At 43.9% G+C, this 23,031-nt stretch overlaps 1 protein-coding gene across 1 annotated transcript in view; it reads left to right on the top strand.

Moving 5' to 3' along the window:
* Positions 1-4,668: 4,668 nt before the first annotated feature.
* Pdgfc (platelet derived growth factor C) overlaps positions 4,669-23,031 on the top strand; it is a 144,187-nt gene continuing 125,824 nt past the window's right edge. Inside the window, exon 1 of the mRNA XM_041659217.1 lies at positions 4,669-5,506. Coding sequence (XP_041515151.1) covers positions 5,389-5,506 — 118 coding nt within the window. The 5' untranslated portion in view covers positions 4,669-5,388. The remainder of the gene's footprint in view (positions 5,507-23,031) is intronic.

Below are 23,031 nucleotides of genomic sequence, written 5' to 3'. Positions count from 1 at the left end.
ACGTATTTAAGGGAGATGATGCGACAATTAAAAAGCATGCAAAGTCAACAGCATGTCTTGAAGGCTGGCTTTGAAGTGATGGCCTGAGACTATGTCCTCTACAAAGCCTCCTCGCCCCAAAAAGGGTTGTGCTTGAGACAATGATCACAAAGTATAAGGGCTCGTCTCCCATGACCTTTGAAATAAGAGGGTCACTGTCTGAGAACAGAGGGTCTGTGGTTGAGACTCGACCCCTTGGCTATGATTTGTCACCATGAGACAGCGGCTTTCATATTCTATAAATGATGGCGAGGGAGAGACAAGTGACATCAGGCTGACTCTTGACGGGGCTGAGAGCTCTGATGGGTAGTCCGTGCTTTTATGGGATCCTCCTTGCTCTGCGGATTGCTTCACATTCCACCCGTGTGACTCTACAGAACAGCATGAGATCAACCTTCTGTTCTTGGCTGACAATAATATTATTTCCTTATTATTTACAAGTCGGTTTTTACACTAGCTATTTCGCTTTAATGTGATATAGACTCGGGGCCAGGCTTCCTCTTGGAGTTCTTGCCATACCAGCCAAATATTAAAAATTAAAATGTGGTCAGCACACAGAGTTTGTGTCTTTCGAATGCAATAAAACTTGTGATTCTTGCTCTAGGCCAGTGATTTCCAAACCCCGTTCTCTCCCTTCTTTGGCATTATCAGTAGAACCTGATTCTAAACTTCTCGGGCATCATCATCATCATCATCATCATCATCATCATCATCATCATCATAATAACACATTTGATGGGACTTGTTTAAGCAGCAGCATCTATTCAGAAACTTTTTAGCCAGCCACGAAGACATCTGAGACTCTGGCTAGGAAATCTCTATGCTGGTCATTAGAACAAAAGCACCCAAGGTTGAAAATATATTGCCATCATTATCTATAATCGCTCAAAGAATCAAAGAATTTGAAACCAGTCAGGGGTCTGGGACAGAATCCAGGGTTGATTTCCTAGGAAAAAGAACAGAAGGTGGAGAGGGGAGGGATGTTTGTCAGCAGTACAGGCAGACTCAGCGCATGGTCTCCCGGCTCCTTGTGAAGCTATCTTGTGTTGCAGTGGGTGGGAGGTCACCGGACCTCCTTTCTTGGGGCTGGCTGCTGACTGCTCACTTTCTCTGAAGTCTGAGTCAGACAAGCACTTCTGAGAGTTTGCAAAAATCTGGCCATAGTCACTAGGATTTCCAAAAGGAAACAGCAGCTTTTCTTCAGCAAAAAAGGCCACAGAGGGCCTCTTCAACAACTATCCTTGTCACCCCTGTATCCTGTCTTGGACCACACACATCTAACTCCCCACCTTTCATTCTCTTACCCAACTTCAAAGTCAAAACGAGCACGTTTCCATTCCTCAGCAAACGTGTCTCCCATCTGTCATAGAAGGCAAAGCTTTTCCAGACGGCACTGAAAGAGATACCTGAGGCCAGGGGAGGAGAACGGAAGAACGAATGCTTCCTTATTTCTAGATTGGAAATCCAGTCTCATGGTTTACTGTCATTATTATTATTATTAATTACTAAAGGAGAGCTTCTAATACCCATATGGGTGCTCAGAGAAAAGAGATGAAAGCGAGAAAGGCTTTCAGACTGAGCGCTTCGTTTATTTATTGCTATTTTTTCCCCAAAGAGCAGACATTTATTTCTCTGTGGTCTGTGGCATTTGCTTTGCTTAGTAATGATTTCCTGGGCCCAGGGTTTTCCATATGTGGGTATAATTGTTGCTTGCTAGCATGGTGGAAACAAGACGCATGGTGTTTATGTAGAACAAAAGTTTCAGAGTTTCGAGAACTCATGCTCCATTACCTACTACTAAATGAGGAAAAGTTCTGTGAAATGTCATAAAATAATAGTGTGTGTGTGTGTGTGTGTGGTGTACTGAAAAAGAACAATACAATTTGTATTATTTGATTTTCTGGCCGAAAAATACATTCCCATGGTCCCTGCCCTTCTTCCCTTCTCATTATTTTAGGATTAACTGGTGTGATATCTTGTTAGGAGGCTTATTTCAGTTTTTAAAAAATGTAGAGACTCCTCTTCCCCTCCCCCACACGGCCATCCGGAAGTCAAGTGCATGCTGCCACGGTTTTCAGTCATAATTTATAGGTTGCACTGGCTCCCGATCCATCCAGGAGGATTGCCATGCCCACAGCTTCCTACGGTTTTTTAAAAAACATGAAAACCACAAAGAATGTTTGAAATGATTTTTTTCTTGGTTGGCGGCAAGGATACCATTCCTCAAGGAAAATGCCTTGGGCTAAAACAAAGCCATATTCATTCAAAATAGATTGTTTAGTAATTGCAGGACTCTGGATTTTGTAAAACTGACTTTCAGTGCAAGGGTTTTACTTTCCTGGGGAAAGTTTAAAAGCAAAAGGAAACAAAATACCAGCAGAGGACAAAGTGTTAAAAAGAACTTTGCCAAGGGCAAGAGCAGTTCAAACAGCAACCATGTGGGTACACTGAGAAGAAACCAGCCAATGTGGATGTGATTTTGTCTTGGGGTCACTCAGGAGAACCTGGCTGGTTTTATTTATAAAGGCAATTGTCAAATCATTCTGTAGAATATGGATGAGGTGAAACGCAGAGGTGGAGTCCTATTGTAGATCGTCTGTAACTTTTCAAATACAACCTTCTCTGAAATTCCAGGGAGAATGTGAGTCCAATAAAGAAACCTGTCAGTCAGCTCGGCGTGTTTATTTATGGTCCCGGTGTGCCAGGCACTGTTCTGGCCAATCTGAAGAGATACAAAATAAAGCTTAGTCATCACCCCTTGCAGTCTTGAGTGCAAATGGGTTAAATCTGAGCACACACACACACACACACACACACACACACACCCTATGTGGGTGGTCAAGAATGCCAACTGTATAGAAATGCAAGACGCTCATTTAGAAAATCCCTGATTTGACAACCAAGAAAATTATGAAGACTGGACAGTAAGGATTGCAAAGAGATCCATTTAGGAGGCGCGTCTTTTTTGTATCTCCTTTTGATTAAAATTGGAGATTGCACATGCCAAAACTGCACAAAATAGTTTTGGAATTCCTGTGTGCAGTTACGGACTTGCACCGAAGATGATGAGCTGCTAGCTTGAACAAAGTCACAAGGTTTGTACCATTAACTTGTATACTCTCAAAGTCCAAGTGAGGGACTTAATGTCTTTCTATCCAGCACTGTGGAGGTAGGAACCAAAGAAGGATGAATGAATGGGACATGTTTGTAAAGTTTTCACAGGAGAACGGTAGTGCTTTTATTTATTTGGTGCTGGGGATTGAATTTAGGACTCCCTGGATGCCAAACAGGAGTTATCCTAAGGAACAATCTCTCCATTACCCAGTTAAAAGACAGGGAAAGAGGACTGGGACCTGGTGAACAGAGAGAGCTGTTTGGTAGGCTCAATTGTGTCCGAGAACAGAAAGGCTTGACGTTTTGGCATAGGGACTGGACCCATAGTTTGTTCCTGGTCCTGAATTATGCCTGGTTTTCAGGAACAGCGTTACCTTGGCTCTGTGGTTGAAGCGCTTGCACTGATTGATTCGACAAAAGATTTGATGACACACCTGACGGCACCACAAGACATTTGTTTAAGATAGCATTTAAACTTTTCTTAGTTTTCTTTTCTTTTTTTTTATTGCCCAAGAAGATGCATCCTTTTGTTTAGGACTCAAATTTTACTTGTGCCTTCAACACTTTCATGAGGATTTTCTGCGCTTTGATAAGGAAAGCATGCTAGATCCTGCCACAGACACATGCATCGCACGTGGACCCAATGCAGTCTCTGCTGACGAATCCGTGAGAACAAACGCTTTTAGGTCTCAGCACCAAGCACTTCATGCTTTAAGGGCAACCAGTTCAAATATCAGGGGCTCCGGGACAGCCTAGGAGAGTATGTGAAATGCCACATGGTGTCCCCAGACACGCCAGGTAGGTGCTGGATTCCATGGAAACTCTCATGCAGTACACAACTGTTGAAGCGGAGACTCCAGAGCTCAGTGCTAAGCTCCAACCCCAGCTCCTTGCCTGAAAGGATGCATTTGGATCCAGTGGCGCAAGGCTTCAATTCATGTGACAACTTGGACTCTACCTTCACGCTTGTTTTATTCGTCTCAGTCCAGAAAGAGTCATTCTAGATGGATCCTGAGTTCCACTTCCCTTCTTCAGTTCAGAACTCTGGCCACGAGTCCTGGCAAAGCTCTTTGGGAGTGGGGATCCCCTTCGGAATGAAAGACAAGTCTCAGCCAGGGAGAGCCAGAAGAGGAGTGGCTGTCCTCTCCTACTTCGCTCTCTCTGCTTTTGCAGCACCCTTCAGCAGCCCTCGGGCTCCTTATTTGGGGTTAGGGGCGCCCCAGGGGAAAGGAAGCCAGGGCCGCCTGGCGGCATTCCTCGCCACAGTGTGGGCTCAGTCTGCCGCGGGCCCCGCAGCACCCCCTGTCTGCGCCAGCACCTGTTGGCCCGCCAGCTGGCGGCCCGCGCCCCCCGCGCCCCCCGAGCCCGCCCGCCAGCCCGCCCCGCGCCCCGCGCGCCGCCCGCTGGGGGAAGGTGGAGACGGGGAGGGGACAAACGCGGTCGTCCCGGCCCGCCAGGCCTTCCCAGCGCAGTCAGTGCAAAGCGGCCACCGCTCCCCAGCCGTGCGTCCAACCTTGCTGCAGCTCAGGCACCCGAGCGCGCGGGGCTCCGAGCCGCCTTGGGTCTCCCGGCTTCCTGCAGAGCGGACACCGTCCCCGGGAGGACTTCGGTGGCCGCCGACCGCAGCTAGGTGGCGGCTCCGCGGAAGATTGGGGCCAACCCCGAGTAGCCCCCGCGGCCTCCCTGCCCGCCCAGGACCCGCGCGGCGCTCGCCGGGCACGGTCCCCTCCCCCCAGGTGGGGGTGGGGCGCCGCCGGCCGCCCCGCTCCGCAGCTTTGTCATTGATCCCAAGGTGCTCGCCTCGCTGCCGACCTGGCTTCCAGACTGGCTCGGCGGGACCTCGAGTCCTCGCCTGCGTCCTGCCCCCCAAACTGACAGGTGCTCCCTGCGAGTCGCCACGACTCCTCGCCGCTCCCCCGCGTCCCCACCCCCTCTTTCCTCCCTCGCCTCCCCCCCACCCCCGGCACTTCGGCACAGCTCAGGATTTGTTTAAACCTTGGGAAACTGGTTCAGGTCCAGGTTTTGCTTTGATCCTTTTCAAAAACTGGAGACACAGAAGAGGGCTCTAGGAAAAAGTTTTGGATGGGATTATGTGGAAACTACCCTGCGATTCTCCGCTGCCAGAGCCGGCCAGGCGCTTCCACTGCAGCGCAGCCTTCCCCAGGCTGGGCTGAGCCTCGGACTCGCCGCTTCCCCAGTGCCCGCCGCGAGTGAGCCCTCGCCCCAGTCAGCCAAATGCTCCTCCTCGGCCTCCTCCTGCTGACATCTGCCCTGGCCGGCCAGAGAACCGGGACTCGGGCTGAGTCCAACCTGAGCAGCAAGTTGCAGCTCTCCAGCGACAAGGAGCAGAACGGTGAGTCTCGCTCCCTCTTCCCCCTTCCCGCTTCTCTCCGTGCGTTCCGGTTGGCATTGTGCGGTGGCGTGTGGGGTCTTTCCTTCAACCCTGGAGCTGATGGTCGCGCCTCTGGCGCTGCAGATGGAGTCCTGTGAGTCCGCGTGCACTTTAGCTGTGGGGAAACAGGGAGTTTGCAACTTCCAAAACTCACTGGGCAGCGCGAGCCGGAATGCCCCCACAACCTCAGCGTGGAGAGGACACTGGGGCTGTGAGAAGGCTTGGAAAAGACATGGCAGGGTGGCATATGGCCAGAGACACAAGTAAAAGAACACCTTTCAAGAAGGAAATGAATGAGTTGTGGCAAGTTTGACTTTGCACAGGTATCCGGGGGTGTGGGTAGAGTGAGTTCAGGAAAGACATCAGCGTCCTTAACTGAAACGTTGTCCATGGGAAGGCAGGCGCCACTTAAGAATTAGGTGAGAAGATAGGGGTCGAGAGGCCACTTGAACGTTTGCAAGGCAAGCAGTGATGGTTTTTCTCTTGAACTGTTTTTTTTTTTTAAACGTGCCTTTGTGCCCAGAAGTCCTCACCTATTGGTGGTGTGTTTTTTTGTGTGTGTGTTCGTGAATGACTATTTTGTGTGTGTTGGAAACGACTTAATCCGGCATAGGAAATGAGAATTACTTTCAGCTTTCAAGTGTACCTGAAATGTTTAGAAAACGTTCAGATGCAAGTTCCCCTGGGCTGGGATTGCACAGAGCTGGAGAAAGGCTTCTTTCATAAGGCCAGGGAAGCTTCGGGTGTGTAATTTGCTTAGCCTCTGAACCCCATATGATTTACATCATGCCATTTCTGAAGTCTTTTGCTCTTGATCTGCCATTATGAAGTAATTCTTGAGACTCTTTTGTAAATAGAAATTTTATACTGCACATGAAACCACAATGCTAATGTAGGCTGCCTGAAACTGGAATATTAAACACCCTGTGTACAACTGCTGCTATTTGGAAAGAAATGGACATGTTTTTCTACTTTGTCATCTGTTTACACTGCAACCTCACTAGCCAGGTAAGAAGTCTGTGAACAGCATTTGCAGGTTGAAAATCGAGCGCAAACATTGTCTAACTGGCAGTGGCATTTTCTCTATATAGGGGATGCTTCAAGGCTCCACATCTGGATTTCAGTTCTGTAAAGTGTTCATCTTTAAAAAAAAAAGTCCAAAAATGCATAAGTACTCTTCATTATCCCTCGCTGTGCCAGGGTACAGTATCACATTTATCGCTGTGCCCACTCCTTACCCCTAGCTAATGTGATGGTATGTGGCATCTGTAGGCTCCTGAACTTGATCAAAGGGCAGTCTAGCGATCTGTCTATAATCATACTGCCTGCAGAGGGCTGAGAGGTCAAAGGAGCCACAGTGCCAGCTATACCTAGGCAGGAAGCAGATCCGACCAACTTTTGTCCTGTATTGTGCAAAATAAATGTCCAGTTCTTACTGGATCACCTTCTTCATGACACCAGTGTGCTGGCTCTTCTTCTCCCTGTCCCTGGTCCCTCATATCTTACTGCTGTGTCCTAGCATCTCCCAGACTCCTTAGGACCTGTGCATGGCCTTGCTCTTTCCTTGTGGTCCTTTCTTGTGATCCATGTGCTATCTATCAGCACTTGGCAGTGAGAGCCCTGGAACTTTCAGCTGCCTACAGTGGCTGGGTTGCTCCACATCTCCAGGAGAGGTGAGTTCAGTAAGCCAGGCCACACACCTTCTGGTGCCATCTGAGGCTGGCTCTTTCTCATTCCTAAGATGTATGATGCTAAAAATAGCTCAGTCGTTTCCTAATCTGTGGGCAGAGGATATGGCTATGTTTAGCTCTTGGAGTGTTGGCAGCAGGAAGTAAGTGGCGAGCAGAGGAACTCACCTTACCCTTTCCAGCCTAAGGAGAGGTGGGCCTGGCTAGCACTAGGGGGCAGTATAGAGCTATCTTTCTGCACATGCTCAGGTTGAGTTTTCCACTTCCTCAGGATTTGAAGCTAACAGGTGGTGTGAGAGAAGATCCCTCTGGAATGTGACCAGATTTCCTGGAATAACCATTTCTTCTTCCTTTTCTTTGGCTTTCAAAATTGCCACTTCCTTATTTGGGTCTTTGTTCAGCCTCAACTTGGGTTGTGTTTGAGTTTTGATTGCCCTGTTGCTCTTTCTGTTTTGATGATTGTTGCGCTCTGAAGGTGTGAACCCTCCTGAAAATTCCACCTAGAGAAGCCAAAGGTCCACTTAGTGTGCTGTATGCAAAGGCCTTTCAAAAGTTCAAATTGATCTTGTTTTGTGATGATAGGAGCTTGGCTCTGTTTTCAAGGCCCCCTCCCAATGTGTTTATATTCCTAGGCCTTAGTTACAGTATTACTTTGATGTTATACGTGGGAATTGGATGCTAGGTCTGTTCCATATTGGATACACACACACACACACACACACACACACACACACACACGCACTTAGACTGGAGCATGTGGGCATGACTGAAACTCAGGGACTGGTGTCATTTATCTAGTTACTAGTTACTTGTTTGTTTCTCTGTTTCCTATTGTAAGATTATAACTCTTGCTATTTGAATGAGAAATGCTTTTATCCACCTCCCCCTCACTGTTACTGATGGAGCCCAGGCCTCACACATGTGAGATAAGATCTATACCACTTAACGTTACACCCAGCCCTTCTTCATCCCTGAAGGCTTAATTCACACCCTGAAGGCTCCAGTATGAAGCAATGCTTTCTCAATTTTCCTCAAGGAAATGAACTGAAAAATACCATTAACCTACTTGGAGGGTTTTTGACTGCTAAACTTGATATGACACAAGTGTTTGGGGGTGAGAATGCCGAAGTTCTTGCTGAGAGCCTCTGTGTTGCCGCAGGAGGAATCAGGCGTATGTTCAAAACCAAGAGGAAAGTCTTACTTTGCGCACTGATCGTAGTCCAAATCGATAGTAATCCTAAGGCCGCCGGTGTCACGCTTCGTGTGAATTGTGTCAGTCATTTTAATTGACGCATAATCTGAAATTGCTTTTCACTGTCCTCATTCTTTGAATTTTGACTCAGCGTTTGCCTCTTTTGAGGCTCACTTGGAAGCATTGGTCATTGCATGTGCTCTTTCTATAGGAGCTTTCATCGTTCTTGGGGCAACTGAGCATGTGCAGAATGGTCCCCTAGGAATGCTTTGGAGGTTGTTGGTCCCTCCTTTAGGGCTCGCTTTCCCTTCCTACTGCTGCCACAGGCCTGTACCCTAACGAAACTGTGCCCACCTCTTACCCCTTTAGGTGTAACCTGGGAGCTCTTCTGTGCACAAACCAACAGGACACAGGGTCTGAGTGAGGACTACAAGGACTTCCTTGCAAGTTAGAGTGTGTGACCTTTGTAACATTTATTTTTGTTATTTAGGAGCTTGAAAAAGAAACTTCCTCCTATGGTTTTGCTCTGTCTGAGAGCCGAGGCAGCTGACTAGGGAAAGAACTCTTACGTAACCATGAGTCCTGGCCTTTCCCTGCAGTAGGTGGGTCTTGAAAGTCCTGTACCAACAGTCTTCGTTTGTGCTGATTCAGATTTACTGCACGTTACATTTAGAAGGTGTTCGGAACGTGTACAGGTCCCGGAGATGCTCCGCAGATGCTCAGGAAACTTGTTAACGCCTAGGAAAAAAAAAAGATGCTGGGATCGAAACTAGGCTTTCTCTCCAGTCGCAGCCTGAGTGTACAGCTCTCTTACCCGGCTAAGCCTTAGCTGTGTTGGTGCATTAGCCTTCCTGAAAGCCCCTTCTCGCCTGTCTGATGGCCACGTCTACCTTTGTGATGGTAACTTCCGACGTGTTAAGAGTCTCAGCTCTATCTATAAACTTCCATGCCTTGTATTTAAAAATCCTGATGATAATCTGATAGAGGTTAATTTATATAAAACATCTGCAAATCCAGTATTTCCAACACATCTAGAGTAATCCCCATTGGCTTTGTTTTGTGTCAAATAACCATGTCATAATCAAAGTTTCTTCATTAGATTATTCTAATTTTAATGTGATGGATCGTTTATTTGTAACTATTGACTGTAGTCTAAATATCTCTGTACTATTCACATAATTGCAAATTCACTTATTAAACATTTTGTGCTACATATTTATTTCCACTTCCAACTTCACCTGTGTGGGAAAATATGACTCCTCCCCGCTTTTCTTCTTCCCCTGAGACAGGGTCTCTCTGTAGCTTTGGAGCCTGTCCTGGAACTCACTCTGTAGACCAGGCTGGTTTCAAACTCACAGAGATCCCCCTGTCTCTGCCTCCTGAGTGCTGGGGTTAAAGGCACACACCACCACTGCCTAGCTCCCTTTTCTTTTTCCTAAGAATCTGTCTAGAGGCTTGATTGGGAATTTCCTTTAGCCAATGGCCTTTGAGAGGCTGGACTAGGTTAAGGTGCGGCTCTGGCTAAGATTAAACTCACTGGAAAGACCTGAAGTGAAGAAGGGGTGTGGTTTCTTTTGGGGCATACCTCACTGGCAGGTTTTTGGTTTTACTTTTAAGAGGTGCATGTAGAAGATGAATGGACATGGACATGGGAGGTCCAGTGCTTTGGTTAACTGTCCCTGCTTCCCCGACTAATACTGACCACTCTTTCTTTGCTTAAGCTGCCCCTTCCTGTTGTGGATATTAGACATAGCATCTTCCAGGACAGGTTTTTCTGACCTTTCAGCCGTCCAACCTTAGTGCCTCATCAAGGATAATTAGCTGTATAGGACTTGACCTGCTTTGTTAGATTCCTCTTGTTCCTTGACTCTTTTCTTTCAGTCAGGGGGTCTGTTCTTCTTCTCAGATTTTACTATGTAGTCAGAGTCCTTTTGGGAGCTTGGGCCTAATCTGATTTGTTCTCTGTAGGAGCTATAACCCCTGGATCAGGGCGAGGCAAATCCTGTGTTCCCACCAATATCTGAAATAGTCTGGATGAGAGACATCTTTATATAGCAAGACAGTGGTACCTATTATAGAAGCTGTCCCTCTTTAAAGCTATCCTCCACAGTGTTTGGTCCTTTCCACAGAAAGATAAACTTGGAAATGGTGGACTGATCGGAATACTACTTGACAGTTTTGGTGAAGATACCAAATCCCCAAGTGTACTCCAAGTGGGTACCAAGCAGTGGGCAGGTTTCCTAGATATGGTGTGATGCTGGCTACTCTTTTTAAAAGTGCTGTTTGCATGTATGCGTATGTTGTGTCTTCTGAGGATGGGGATTTGATGCGGGCTAAGACTGTTGAGATTGGGAAGTAGATGAGAAACCAGAAAACCAGGCTACTTTTTATTGTGTGCTTTGACTCACAGTCAGCTTGCACCTTAAGATGCTAAAAATTAACAACCAGTACTATGATGATGATGTCTGACCTGGGAAGACCCTAGTATCCTCTGACAAGAAAACTGGGTGTGGCCTTAGAGAAAAGCCATCCTTTGTAAAAGTATGAGATAGCTTATCAGCAGTGAATTGCTAATGTGTTGATCTATTGTTATACAAAAGAATCTTTTGTTCAGCAATATTTTTCACTAAATGTTTCATAGGAATTGATGAATAACAATGTGGTGAACTAGAGCAAGCTCAGTGTGCTCTTCTATGGAAGAAAATTTTATGTATGTCACACTGTTGGTCCCATTCAGAAGTTCTTTATTTTTGTCTTTGACAAAGCCAAGAACACCAGAAAATGAACTCACTACAATAGATCAATGACTTGCCTGAGACAACATAGGTTTAATTTAAGAAACTTTCTGTTGAAATGATTAAATCTTAACACAAATGGTCTAGAACTTATAAAGGTGAGCTGTAACACTAAAGCCAAGTACTTAGATATAATATTTTTGTGCATTCTAAGTTTACCTCTCCCACAGTGATGGCGTTGAATTCGCTTCCCATTAGATCTCAGGCATCACAGATGTTATTCTGGTCCATTGGAGGTGGCATTGCTTACTTATGGTTGTCACTGGTTTTGGTGGTAGCTTCCAAGGCTAGCGTCACTGCTTTTGCTTTTTCATGGCCTGTGGTAATCCCTCCGACTTTCAAATGATAATGCTTTTGTGCTTGGCTTCCTTCATCCCTTTCCCCATGAGAGGAGGTGTGTTGCTGAACATCTCCTGAGAAGTACTGTATTCCTTTGAAGGAAGCCAGCCTCCCAATTCCAAAGGCACATTGCTGTTATCAAGGTCATGAGTTCTCATTGCTGCAGTGTCTTTTGCACATTGAGAAGACAACAGGGCCACCAGAAAAACGGAGACCCCACAGTCTAGGGACGGTTCTTGGGGGCTCTGTATAAGTCCCTCGTTTTGAGAAGCTTTAGGAGTTTCAGAAGTGCCTGTCAGGGAGCATGTTTATGCTCTGTGTTTGCAGAAAGGGCAAGTTCGTCTGCAACCATCCCCTGAGGTAGTCAGATAAACAAGTAGCTTAGTGGAGTTCCCATAGCTGGTGAAATAGTCTCCTTAAGTCTGACTCCAAGACAGACCTTGTAGGCATGTGCCTAGTCTTTGAGAAACAGCTCTTGGATGCTTTTTTTTAGGGCTTTGTAATGAGCATGTGTTCTGTCCCTAGCTCTCTCTGCCCTAGGTGCTGGGGTTCTGCTGGGTACATGAAGAACTTGTTACTTCCAACCCCCTCCTCTTCTTCCTCCTTTTTAAACATCTGCTTTTTGTAGTTCAAGCTGATCTTGACCTCACCATTGTTGCCCAGACTGGTTTTGTAAACTCACCATCCTCATGCCCCCATGCCCCATCTTTCTGAGCACTGGGACAGTTATTGGCCTTGAAAATCTGCTGCAGAAGGTTGGCAGAACCATCCGTTAGCTCATGCGCTATCAGTTCTGTGTCCACAATAATATAAGGATGAAGAGGACTGACCACACTTGAATAGTTGCTTGGTCTGGATGGCTGATTTTCCCCAGTTCAAGGAGAAATGTTCCTTTAAGCATCGCTGACTTGATTCAGAATGAGTGTTTGAGATAAAAGAAAACATTCTACAGATGGAGCAGCCTGAAAAAAACAACAAAGACAAAAACAGTCTAGACTTTAGAAAGCGGGAAATGGAGAAAGTCGTCCTGAGCGCCTGTGTTTGAAGTCTTGGTGCTGTTTTCAGGGTCTGCTTCCTGCAGCATTCACAGTCAACATAATGAAAGACAAAATTGTCTTCACGTTTATACTTCAGCTCTAAACCACTATTTTTAGTTATTTTTTTCTAAACAGGCAAGAAGGGAAAGGGTTCTGCTTTGGTCTTCATGGTTAATTACTCCTTGCTTGAGTTTTTTTTTTTTTTCTTCTTTCAGTAGTTAAGCATATTCTGAATGGGCTAGACGAGCGAACTGCATAATCTCCCTCCCAGCTCCCAAGCCATGCCCGCGTGTGCTCACACTATTCTTCATTGCCTCCTTGATGGAAACAAAGAGCTATTTTCACACATCATTCATGAAGTACATGGCATGCAGAAGGAGGCTGGGGGAGGGTTCCAGAGGTTGACCAGAGGCAGCTTCTGTTAGAAGGCATTGGTATAATGAAGCTGTTACCTAAGCACTACATCAGCCTTGCTAGTTTTAAGTGAAGAGGAAGTCAAGTGCAGTAGGATACTAGTCCTTACAGATGCCTTTGCTGAGAAACGGCGTTCTCTCTGGCCCCTGTATATATCACAACGCCTACAGGATCTTAAGAGAGGTAAGGCCCGGAAATGACCCAAGGACGGTGAGTGTGCTTTGTAGATATGCTGCCATTATTTGCAGCTGTGCTGTTTGCAATCCAGGAATCCTTGCTCCTGGTGGACGCTGTTTCAAGCATTTCAGTGTTTGTAAGATAGAACTAGGCCTCTGGCTTAAGTACGCCCAGCTGCCCACTGTGCCTGCCCTTGAATCACAAAATAGATGAGAAACATCAGCAGAAGTTAGATTTCCACGACACTGCTGCTGTTTCTGACAGTTCTTTTTTTTTTTTTTTCTTTTTTGGTTCATTATATGGATATCTGTCTTTTAGTCATCTTTTCTCTCTACTGAGGGATAAATCACAGCTTACATCCCATTCCGTCACATGTGTTCACAGCTAGGGTGATTAGAAATGTAAATTGGGAGGCATTAAAGTGCGATAATTTCCCTTTCTATAGCAACTGAGGGTGTTTATAATCAGTACATTTGCTTTAGATGTGAGCAAAGACAGGAGCAGATGAGATGAAAGAAATATTCTCCTTCCTTCCTTCCTTCCTTCCTTCTTTCCTTCCTTCCTTCCTTCCTTCCATATTTCTTTCTTTCTTTTTTTTCTTTTTTGAAACAGCATCTTTCTACATAGTCCTGGCTGTCTTGGCACTTACTATGTAGACCAGGGTGGCCTCAAAGATCTTTCTCCTCTGCCTTCCAAGTGCTGGAATCAAAGGTGTGTGCCAACCATGCCAGAATTTTAAACTGTTTTATCGGTGGGTGTTTCTCACTCAGTTTGGAAAACTGGCACAATTCAGTGTGCATATTTCTTGACTTGTCCTATTTTAAACCTAGACATGATTACGGGGGTTGAGGTTCACATTGTTTAGGAACTTGGGAGACACCATAAATCTACAGCAATGCTGGGTAAAGTGTGACCTGCCATCAGATCACTGAAGAACACACTTAGCGTGTATAAGGCTCCGGTTCTGATTAATAATAATAAAAATAGTTTCTCTAATAAATAAATCTAAATTTATTATAGCAGTTTTGTAGATACCTAAAGAGATTGAAATTGGATATATTTGAAAAGCATGGATCTGTACATACATAGTTGAAGGAATGAGACCTGGGGGCCGAGCTGTCCATGTTGATAACAAAATAACAACAACAATAATAATTATAACCAATTAAATTGGGTGAAACCGTGTCTCAAACTCTGCATGCAGTTCGGTGTGTTGTTGCTGGCACTCTATATAGGCCCGTGGAGAGCCTCACAGTACCCAGACCACATGTACAGGGACATTTTCATAGCGTCTGATGCAATTTCTATCCATTAGAGATACAGATATCATTGCAACAGAATCGTGCTCTGTGTTGGTCATTGTGGTCAAACTTGTCTTAACCATTTGCACATGAAGCAGCCATTTAAAACTAGCACAGCATTGCACGTTGAAATCTGGCCAGGATATTGAGAGGCTCCTTTAGAAACTGGTGACTCTAAACCATTAAAGGGCAACTTTCATTTCTGTTTTCTTGAGGATATTTGCAGACTTGAAGTTTAAAGGCATGATTAAGCACATGGAATAAGGAATTAAATAATCTCTCTGCTTCCTAAAAACAGTTTTTCTTTCCTGGTGGAAATTTATTTTTAATCTGCACCGATAACTTTTAATAGGCATCAGTTGGGCACCCCATTAAGCTAACTGCTTTAAAAAAATGATTTCCTTCTACAGCCTGCATTTACATCTTAGGGAACCCATTAGCTTGTCTGGATTTCCCATTTCCCTTAGAGTGTTCCTCTGCAGCCTGTTCTGAATGGTTAGCCCTCCACAGCAAGAGCCTTGGAGGTGCAGGCCTTCTGGAAGAAGTGCAAATGCCACACTTTGCATTGGAGAAAACCCGGGAAAATGGGCCTCATAGGCTATATCTGCCGAACATTGAAAACTGCACAAAGCACAGGAAATACTTCTGGCATGTGAGAATCTGCGGGTTTCCAAACTACAAACACCGTTCCGCAAAGTTCCCCGGTAGTGGTGAATTATATGAGACCACGTCCATCTAAGCAAGGCTTGTTTAACTAGCTTGTGGTTCTGGGGCTCATTCAAACACTCTTAAACAAAATAAAGGGAATGGATGTAATAACTTTTTTATGGAAAGTCCATAAAAAGCTCGAGGGCCGTGTAAACAAATTGGGTCATTTACTAGATGTTTAAGTGATAGATTTGCAGTCCAAATTTAGGGCTGTATGCGCTGCTTCATAGGGTCGTGCCTGGGCTCCATCTTGAGAGTAAAGGGATAAATTTGGCTGTTTGTCTGTTTGTTTTTGTCTAGCACTTGAAGTCCCACCGTTGTTATTTTATAGCATGGCTTGAAAACACCTAAGACTCAGTCCGTGCCTGTCTGTCTGTCTATTCCACTACATGTGAAAAGTTGAATTGGCCTACTTTTTGGTAGCACTGGGTTCTATTAAAGGAAAATATGTTGATTGAAATTGAAATTTTCCTTCTGGGCTCAGGCATGTCTAAACTAATTGTAAAATAATTGTTCTGGCTCAGAAGAGCAGACCTGTAACTCCAGCCATGTGAAAGAGAAATTCAACAGCAGTTATGATTCATGGTCATCGGAACTCTGCCTGTCTTGGAATTAGACCTCTCTTCAGAAACCTCATACGACATCGGTTCATCTTCCTGGAGAATTAGCTCTGAAATCCAGTCCTCGGCTGTCCTCTCAGCAAAGTCTCTTTGCTACGTTGGAAGATTCTTTCTCCTTCTCAGAAATTGAGCAGGAGGGTTGTGTCACACTGATCCAGAACATGGGGCCTGTGTAGGTGAGGGCATAAACTTTGCACTTTGGGTAAACAGCAGAAGTCAAGCATGCTTGCGGGCATCGGAGTGAGCAGAGATGGTACCTAATTTCTACGTCAAGTCTATAGCATATCTTAGTTCTCTGGCATCCCTCAGCTCTGCTTGGTTTCCTTGGCTTTAAAGGAAGTGAGTAAGTAAGTAATTCATAGTAAAAAACAATGAATCAATGATCCTTTCTAGCTTTTAATAACGGATGCTGTCATGCCATGCTGACACCGCTTCAGCACTGCTGTTGGAAGTTTGACAGAGGAAGTAAGTTCTCCGACTTTCAGGTTTAAACAACAGACAATGGTGGATTCTATAGTTTCTGTACAATGGGAAACTTGCTCTTTCTTCCCTCCTTTCTCACTCTCTGTCTCTCTCTCTCTGTGTGTCTGTGTCTGTCTCTCTCTCTCTCTCTCTCTCTCTCTCTCTCTCTCTCTCTCATGATGGCCTTAAGTCTGAAAAACAACAACAAAAATCTCTAAAGATTTTCTCTTAAATTGGATTCTCTGTGATTTTGCATACAACCGCTGAGATTCGGGCTCAACTCCTTTATGTAGTTGTGTGCTATCTGTCTTCACACAAACTCTTTGAATTGAGATGTAAATGACAGAGGAAGGCTAGTTCCTACTCAACCTGTGAAGCATAACAGAGCATGAAACGTTGAATTAGCTCCTGTGTTCCTCAGCTTTCCATCACTAAAGCAGTTACCTCGATAATCAGTTTATAAAAGGGACCAGTCTTCTTCAACTCAGGGTTGTAGCAATTCTCACTCATGACTGGACAAACCCACATCTTTAAGTCATTGGTTGGGCACAGTGCATCATGGTGGAAGTCTATGTCTGAGACGAACAAGAGGGAAAAGTGCAGGTCCTTGTTTCTTGCTGTACCTTTCAAGGGCATTGTCCCAGTGATATAAAAACCCCCTACTAGACTCTGGCCATTTAAACATTCTATCACCTTCCAAAGTGCCATTCTGGGCACCCAGAGCTTCACTAAGTCAAATTATGAGCTGCACCTAAGTTGTTCCTATGTAGAGATGGAGACGTATGACGTCTGATGACCACTGAAGATCACAGCTAAAGGAATGAGAAACTGCAAGAAGAAATTCCTGTAAAAGGGCTATGGTCCAGGCATGGGGGCACTTGCCTTGAAATAGAAAGTGAAAAATGACAAGGGTCAAGAGAAAAGTTTGAAAAGTAATGAAATCAAAAATAAGGTGACCGGAAAAAAATAAACTTGAACAAATATTTGAATACTTGGATGCAGTGAGAGGTAGAGAAGGACGACCAAGAAAGGGGTGAGAATGTGAGACATAAGAGGGGAACAGACATCGGAGTGGTCCCAGAGCTAATGAGGGGAAGCCATGCTTTGTTTCTGTCCTGGCATGTTAGGATATAAAAGACAGGAGGAGAAGAGGGATAGGTTCCACACATGAGAAAGAACAAGACCCAGGCTCTCATAGCCCTTACATACCTGAGAATGCAGGTGAAATTCACAGACGCTTTAAATTCTCCCTGTTGATTTTCTAGCTCACTCTTAGGGAAAGCACATTTCTACTATTGTGTAAACAGTATGTGTGGGTGTTCACGAGGCCATGCACATGCGTGTGTAGAGGTAAACAAACAACTTTATGGAGTCATTTATTCTTCTTTCACTTTTGCATATATTCTGAGGGCCGGGCATGATGTCATATGCTATAATTCCAGTGCTAGGGAGACTGCGTCAGGAGAACTGATCAAATTCATGAGGGCCAAACTCATGTTGTCCAAACTCAATGAGCTACGTCATTGGCCTTGACAGACTGAGTAGTGAGTAGTTCTCTTTATGCCGGCCACACGCCTGTTTCTCACTGGAGGGGCAGAAAGGGTGAGATCCTTGATATGTCTAAGGGATTCAGCGTTCACTGATCATTGTACCATTTCCTCTGAAAATCAGAACACTGAACACATCGGTTTTATTGTTCCTTTGATATCCTAGGACCCTTCTTTGCTGATACCTCACTGCCATCCAGAGATTCAATTTCACATATGTTTAGAGGACATGGGGACGGTCTTGCCTTAGTCTTAGCATGCCAATGTGAAATTGAAGCTTCAGATGGGCAGTTTCTGTTCTGTATTCCAACACAAAAGCTCCAAAGTATGATACACTCCATTAAAGAAGACACAAAGGTTGTGAGTGAATATTGACATTTCTATTTGCTAGTAAAATATTTATCGTTGTATTTGTATTTTCTGCATGCTGTCATTATCCAAAATCTGGTGCTGATTACCTCTGACACAAACTGTGCCAAAGTCTCCTTATTATCACTCTGTGATCTAGTGGTGTGGAAATTCCTTCTGTCTATGTGTTGCTTGTATTGGTTAATAGGTAAAGCTCTTTCGGCCAGTGGCTTAGCAGAATAGAGCTAGGCAGTAAACTAAACTGAGTGATGGAGAAGGTGGAGTCATTGAAATGCCATGTAGCTGCCCATAAGAGGCAGATGTGCTGGAATCTTGACGGTAAGCCACAGCCACATGGCGATACATAGATTAATAGAAATGGGTTAATTTAAGATATAAGAATTAGCCAGAAATATGCTTAAGCTATTGGCCAAACAGTATTGCAAATAATACAGTTTCTATGTGATTATTTTGATCTGGGCAGCTGGGAACAAGCGAAGAGCCTCTAACAAAAATCTAGGTTTTAGCTTCTCCTTTTTCCCCCTTTGATCAGCTGCATAAGGGTAAAGCTAAATAGCTTCCCCACAGTGGGGCTGTGGTAGAGTCAGGTGTGGTTGAGCTACTCCAATCAGGTGTGGATGACCTGGGGATCAGATTGAAATCCAGGTTCTGAGTTATCAGGTCCTGAGTGGAACCTGAGAGTTGGCATTTGAACAAGTTCTGAGGTGCTGGTGGTACTGCTGGGCTGACGACTAAGAAGCAAACCTTTGTGGCCCCCAAGGGCTACTGAGATAGCCCTTGTTCCTTCTTACACAAGATGCCACACAGCTGATCTGCATGCACCATGCACATCTTCATGTTCCCAATGCCCCGTCATCCCTCTGGTCCAAGAGGTCAGTTCAGACTTGTACACTGTTGTTCTAATGGCCTTGTCACACTCTGGAAACAGGTCTAGTGAGTGTGGTTATATATGCACTTGGTGTTCCCAGCCAGTGTGGCTTGTGGTGTACTAGAGACCTTTTTGGGATGCTAAAGGAACCGAAGGCTGTTCTACCTGCAGGATAGCACAGCCTTCTATGATGTCAGTATCTAAGGGAGATGGTGAAGGATGAAGAGTGTAGCGGGAAAGGAAGAGTTGCATGCAGAAGCATAGGCTTGTGAGAGAAAAGCCTATTCCTTTGGCATGCAATGGTCTTTTCACAGTTCAACACATCGTTGTGGAAAAAATAGAACTGAAATGTTATTTGTTAATGATGAAGGTCTATATCTGACATACTATAGAACTATGTGAATGTTACTGATAAGACCCTAGCAAGCCAAGAAGGGTCTCACATTTTAGATTTAGATTAGGTTCCTAATGCTTTATTTTGCTTTCCTTTTAAAACATATGCTTAATATTTTTAGATCATTATTTTACTACCCTATATTTTCCAAACTTCATCAAAAGCAATCGATAAAATAAATAAATTAGTGTGTTTACCATATTCAATTCAGTGTTTTGATATGTGTGTCCACTGGAGAATCTCTACGACTACTCATCTGGGGCCTCACATGGTTATCCATTTGGGACTATGAGGTTACCTTTCAAAGCTATATTTCTTTTTCTTTTCTTTTTTTTTTTTTTTTTGGTTTTTCGAGACAGGGTTTCTCTGTGGTTTTGGAGCCTGTCCTGGAACTAGCTCTTGTAGACCAGGCTGGTCTCGAACTCACAGAGATCCACCTGCCTCTGCCTCCCGAGTGCTGGGAAAAGCTATATTTCTTTAATACACATTTGTTTGGTTTTTATTCACTAGAGGATCTGTCAGTGTGAAATCAAAGGACAGAGGATTTAGAAGGTGTATACCCTAGTTCAGCTGCCAGAGGCTGGCGATACTGCCCATTTAATAAATGCTTGTGACTGGAGCAGAGGTTCTTCACACTTATGCAAAGCCCACAGATATTTAGGCGTCATCCTTCCAGATGCTCTGCTAAAAAAAAAAAAAAAAAAAAAAAAAAAACCTTTTCCATTTCTCTGATTCCTGTTCTCATTCCAAAGCTCCCAGAGTGTTCCAGTAGTCTCCAGTTGTCACTGTGGATTTAAGGTATCAATGAGTCTTATCTTCCATGACTTTTAAGTGTCAGTCAATAAAATGTTGACTAATTTTTAGCACAGTGCCTCAGCTGCTAAGGTCTTGAGTGAAATACAGAAAGCACACTTAGAGCTACACAGCCTGTCCTGCTGTGCTGTTGACTTCTGGGATCCTAAACCATCATCTAAGATCTTTAAGTGAGTCATATGCCTGATTTCACAACTGAGAGATGCAACTAACGTCTGGCTTTGTTTTGAGGAACTAAAAGGGTACACACAGGATGGCCCCAGTCTTTCTGCTTAGACTGAATAAAATTGATGAACCAAGAACCCGATGGGCAGATTATAATGATGATGCTTACGATGCTGTTTCCTCAACTAGAAAACAGAAATGTATCGTTTCCAGGAAAATCCACTTTGAAACTGTGAACTTTGTGATCATGTCTCTTAGCAGTTGATTTGTTCAGAAAAGATCATGACCTCCCAAAGTTTATTTGCAAAAAACTTTGTCTTTAGGATTCTCTTCCCCTTCTGAATTTTCAAATTAACCTCATCTGCAGCTCAGGTGTTTGCTCTTGATTTTTAGTTTTCACTTTGTACCTTGGGGTTTTAAGATTGGCATTTCTAACTCGTCCTCTGGAAAGCAAAAAATATTTGAGAAAGGGCTTTTTTTCTTTTGTTTCATTTTTTGTTATTGTTGTTTTCTATAGTCACTCAAAAAATACAAAGGCTATGTTTTCTTCTTCCTTGGACATGAAGTTGATTTTCTCAGCTCTGAACATATGAGATTATGGGCAAGCTTTCTGTAGCTCTGGCATATGGACAAAACAGAAGCAGACCCTGGAGAGAGAGTTCAGAATTCATAGCAGGAAGCACATGACAATATTATAGTGTCACAAGCAAACTAAAATCACCCACTGCTGTTTACATAAGCGTGGTGCCTAGACTACATAGGCTTGTGATGTGTGCAAGGAAGTACAGTGTTTGAGACATGTAAAACCAGGCATGTATTCTACATTGGCTTCCTTTCTCTATGATGGAGTGTTATTAATGGCTTCATTGTTTTTATTATTTATCATGTATATTTAGATTCAATGTCAGCTGCAATTAGAAGTGGTGACATTTAGCAGAAACGCAACCTGGCTTTATATCATGCGTACCATGTGTAGGCAGCCTCATCCTGGCATCCTTCAGTCCTGGGCTAAGGACTTGGGTGTGCTGATTATCCGATTTAAAGTGAACTTTTTCAATGATACATTGGTGGTCTTTGTTCTTTTCTATGTTACACCTTATTCAGGATCTTGGCTTATGTTTCAACTCCTTGAAAAATTGCCATACATACTTTTGAAAAGAACACATATTGACATCAGGCGTTAGTGGCACATGGCTTTAATCCCAGCACTGGGGAGGCAGAGACAGGCAATCGCTGTGAGTATGAGGCCAACCTGGTCTGCAAGAGTTAGTTCCAGGACAGCCAGGGATGTTACACAGAGAAACCTTGTCTTGAAAAACAAACAAACAAACAAACAACACAAGAAAAAAAATACATATTGACTGCTTTTTTATGACAGATACACTTATAAGCTAACATCTCATTGACTAAGGACAGCAGATTATGAGAAGCACGGATGGGAGTCTCTTGTCTCTGCTTTCACAGGACAAATGCCTGCAATAATTTAAACAGTGATAATATCGCTGGGCACTGTCACAGTGGTCTCTGAGTTCTGTAGAAAAGAGAGTGACGCATCTCCCAGGGTTATGTAATATCAAATGTGCATACTGACCAAGGCTTTTCAAAGTTCCATGTTCTTCTCAGATTCTTTCTACCTACCCCTTAGCTGACTCCAGTCTAGAATATTCTCTGGCAAGTATCCAACTGACAGAGCTTGGCAAGCATTTTGTCTGATTCTGCTCTGTGAGAGGCGCTCCCGTGACTTGGTGTCAAAGGCAAGTTTCTCAACACAGCTGTTGATGGAGAGGGGCAATCTTTGGTGCAGAAGGAAAGGTTTCCCTTGTGAAAGATAAGAGAAAATTAAAGCAAGGAGTAATTCCCACACGAACCAATGGAGCTTTACTGTGCAAATCCTCTTACTCAAGGGATAAAGCCCAACGTATTTAAGAAATCATCTTATGTTTTGAGCGCTGTAATTTAAATATTGTGCTTTGGCTTTTTGTTTGTATTTCAAACATTTCATTCTTAATATTTCCTTTTGTGTTTCCATAAAAAGACAAAATTTTTTGTTTATTTTGTAGCTAGTTATCCTCAAATTAGATCAAAGAGATAATAAACTTTCCTGAGCTTCAATTTTCAGGCTAATTAATCGATGCTCTTTATGTTCAACAACTTGAAAATTATTACAGATTTTCCCTGAGCTGTATATATCTATTTTTGATGCTAGAAAAAGAAGAAAAAAAAATCGCAACTGAAATCAAATAAAAATTTTCTACAGCTTATTGATAATTTAAGTCCATTAGAGGCTAATAAAAGAAACTGAATCTCTTTAGTGGTGATTAGAAAGTTGAAGAAAGTGGCTGGCTTTGTGTAGACCTTTAGTAAATCAATTTGCTAACTATTTAATACCAGACACCTTCTGAGACTCGGGCGAGAGCTGGTCTCTGCTGTCTTCATGTTAGTCTAGCCACCAGAATTGATTTCCAGATTTTGTGTGTCACTTAGATCTTTGTACTGGAACTGACAACAGGTTAAAGAATACTTCATATCTTAAAACATTAATAGGTTTAGTTCTAGTGTGGTCGATATCGTCCGTGAGTCACCAAGGTAGAGTTGTG

This window comes from Microtus oregoni, unplaced genomic scaffold, assembly GCF_018167655.1.
Source record: "Microtus oregoni isolate MIOR12 unplaced genomic scaffold, Mior012 000010F_ref0000083, whole genome shotgun sequence".
NCBI lineage: Eukaryota > Metazoa > Chordata > Mammalia > Rodentia > Cricetidae > Microtus > Microtus oregoni.
This window is presented reverse-complemented; position numbering and strand designations above follow the sequence as displayed.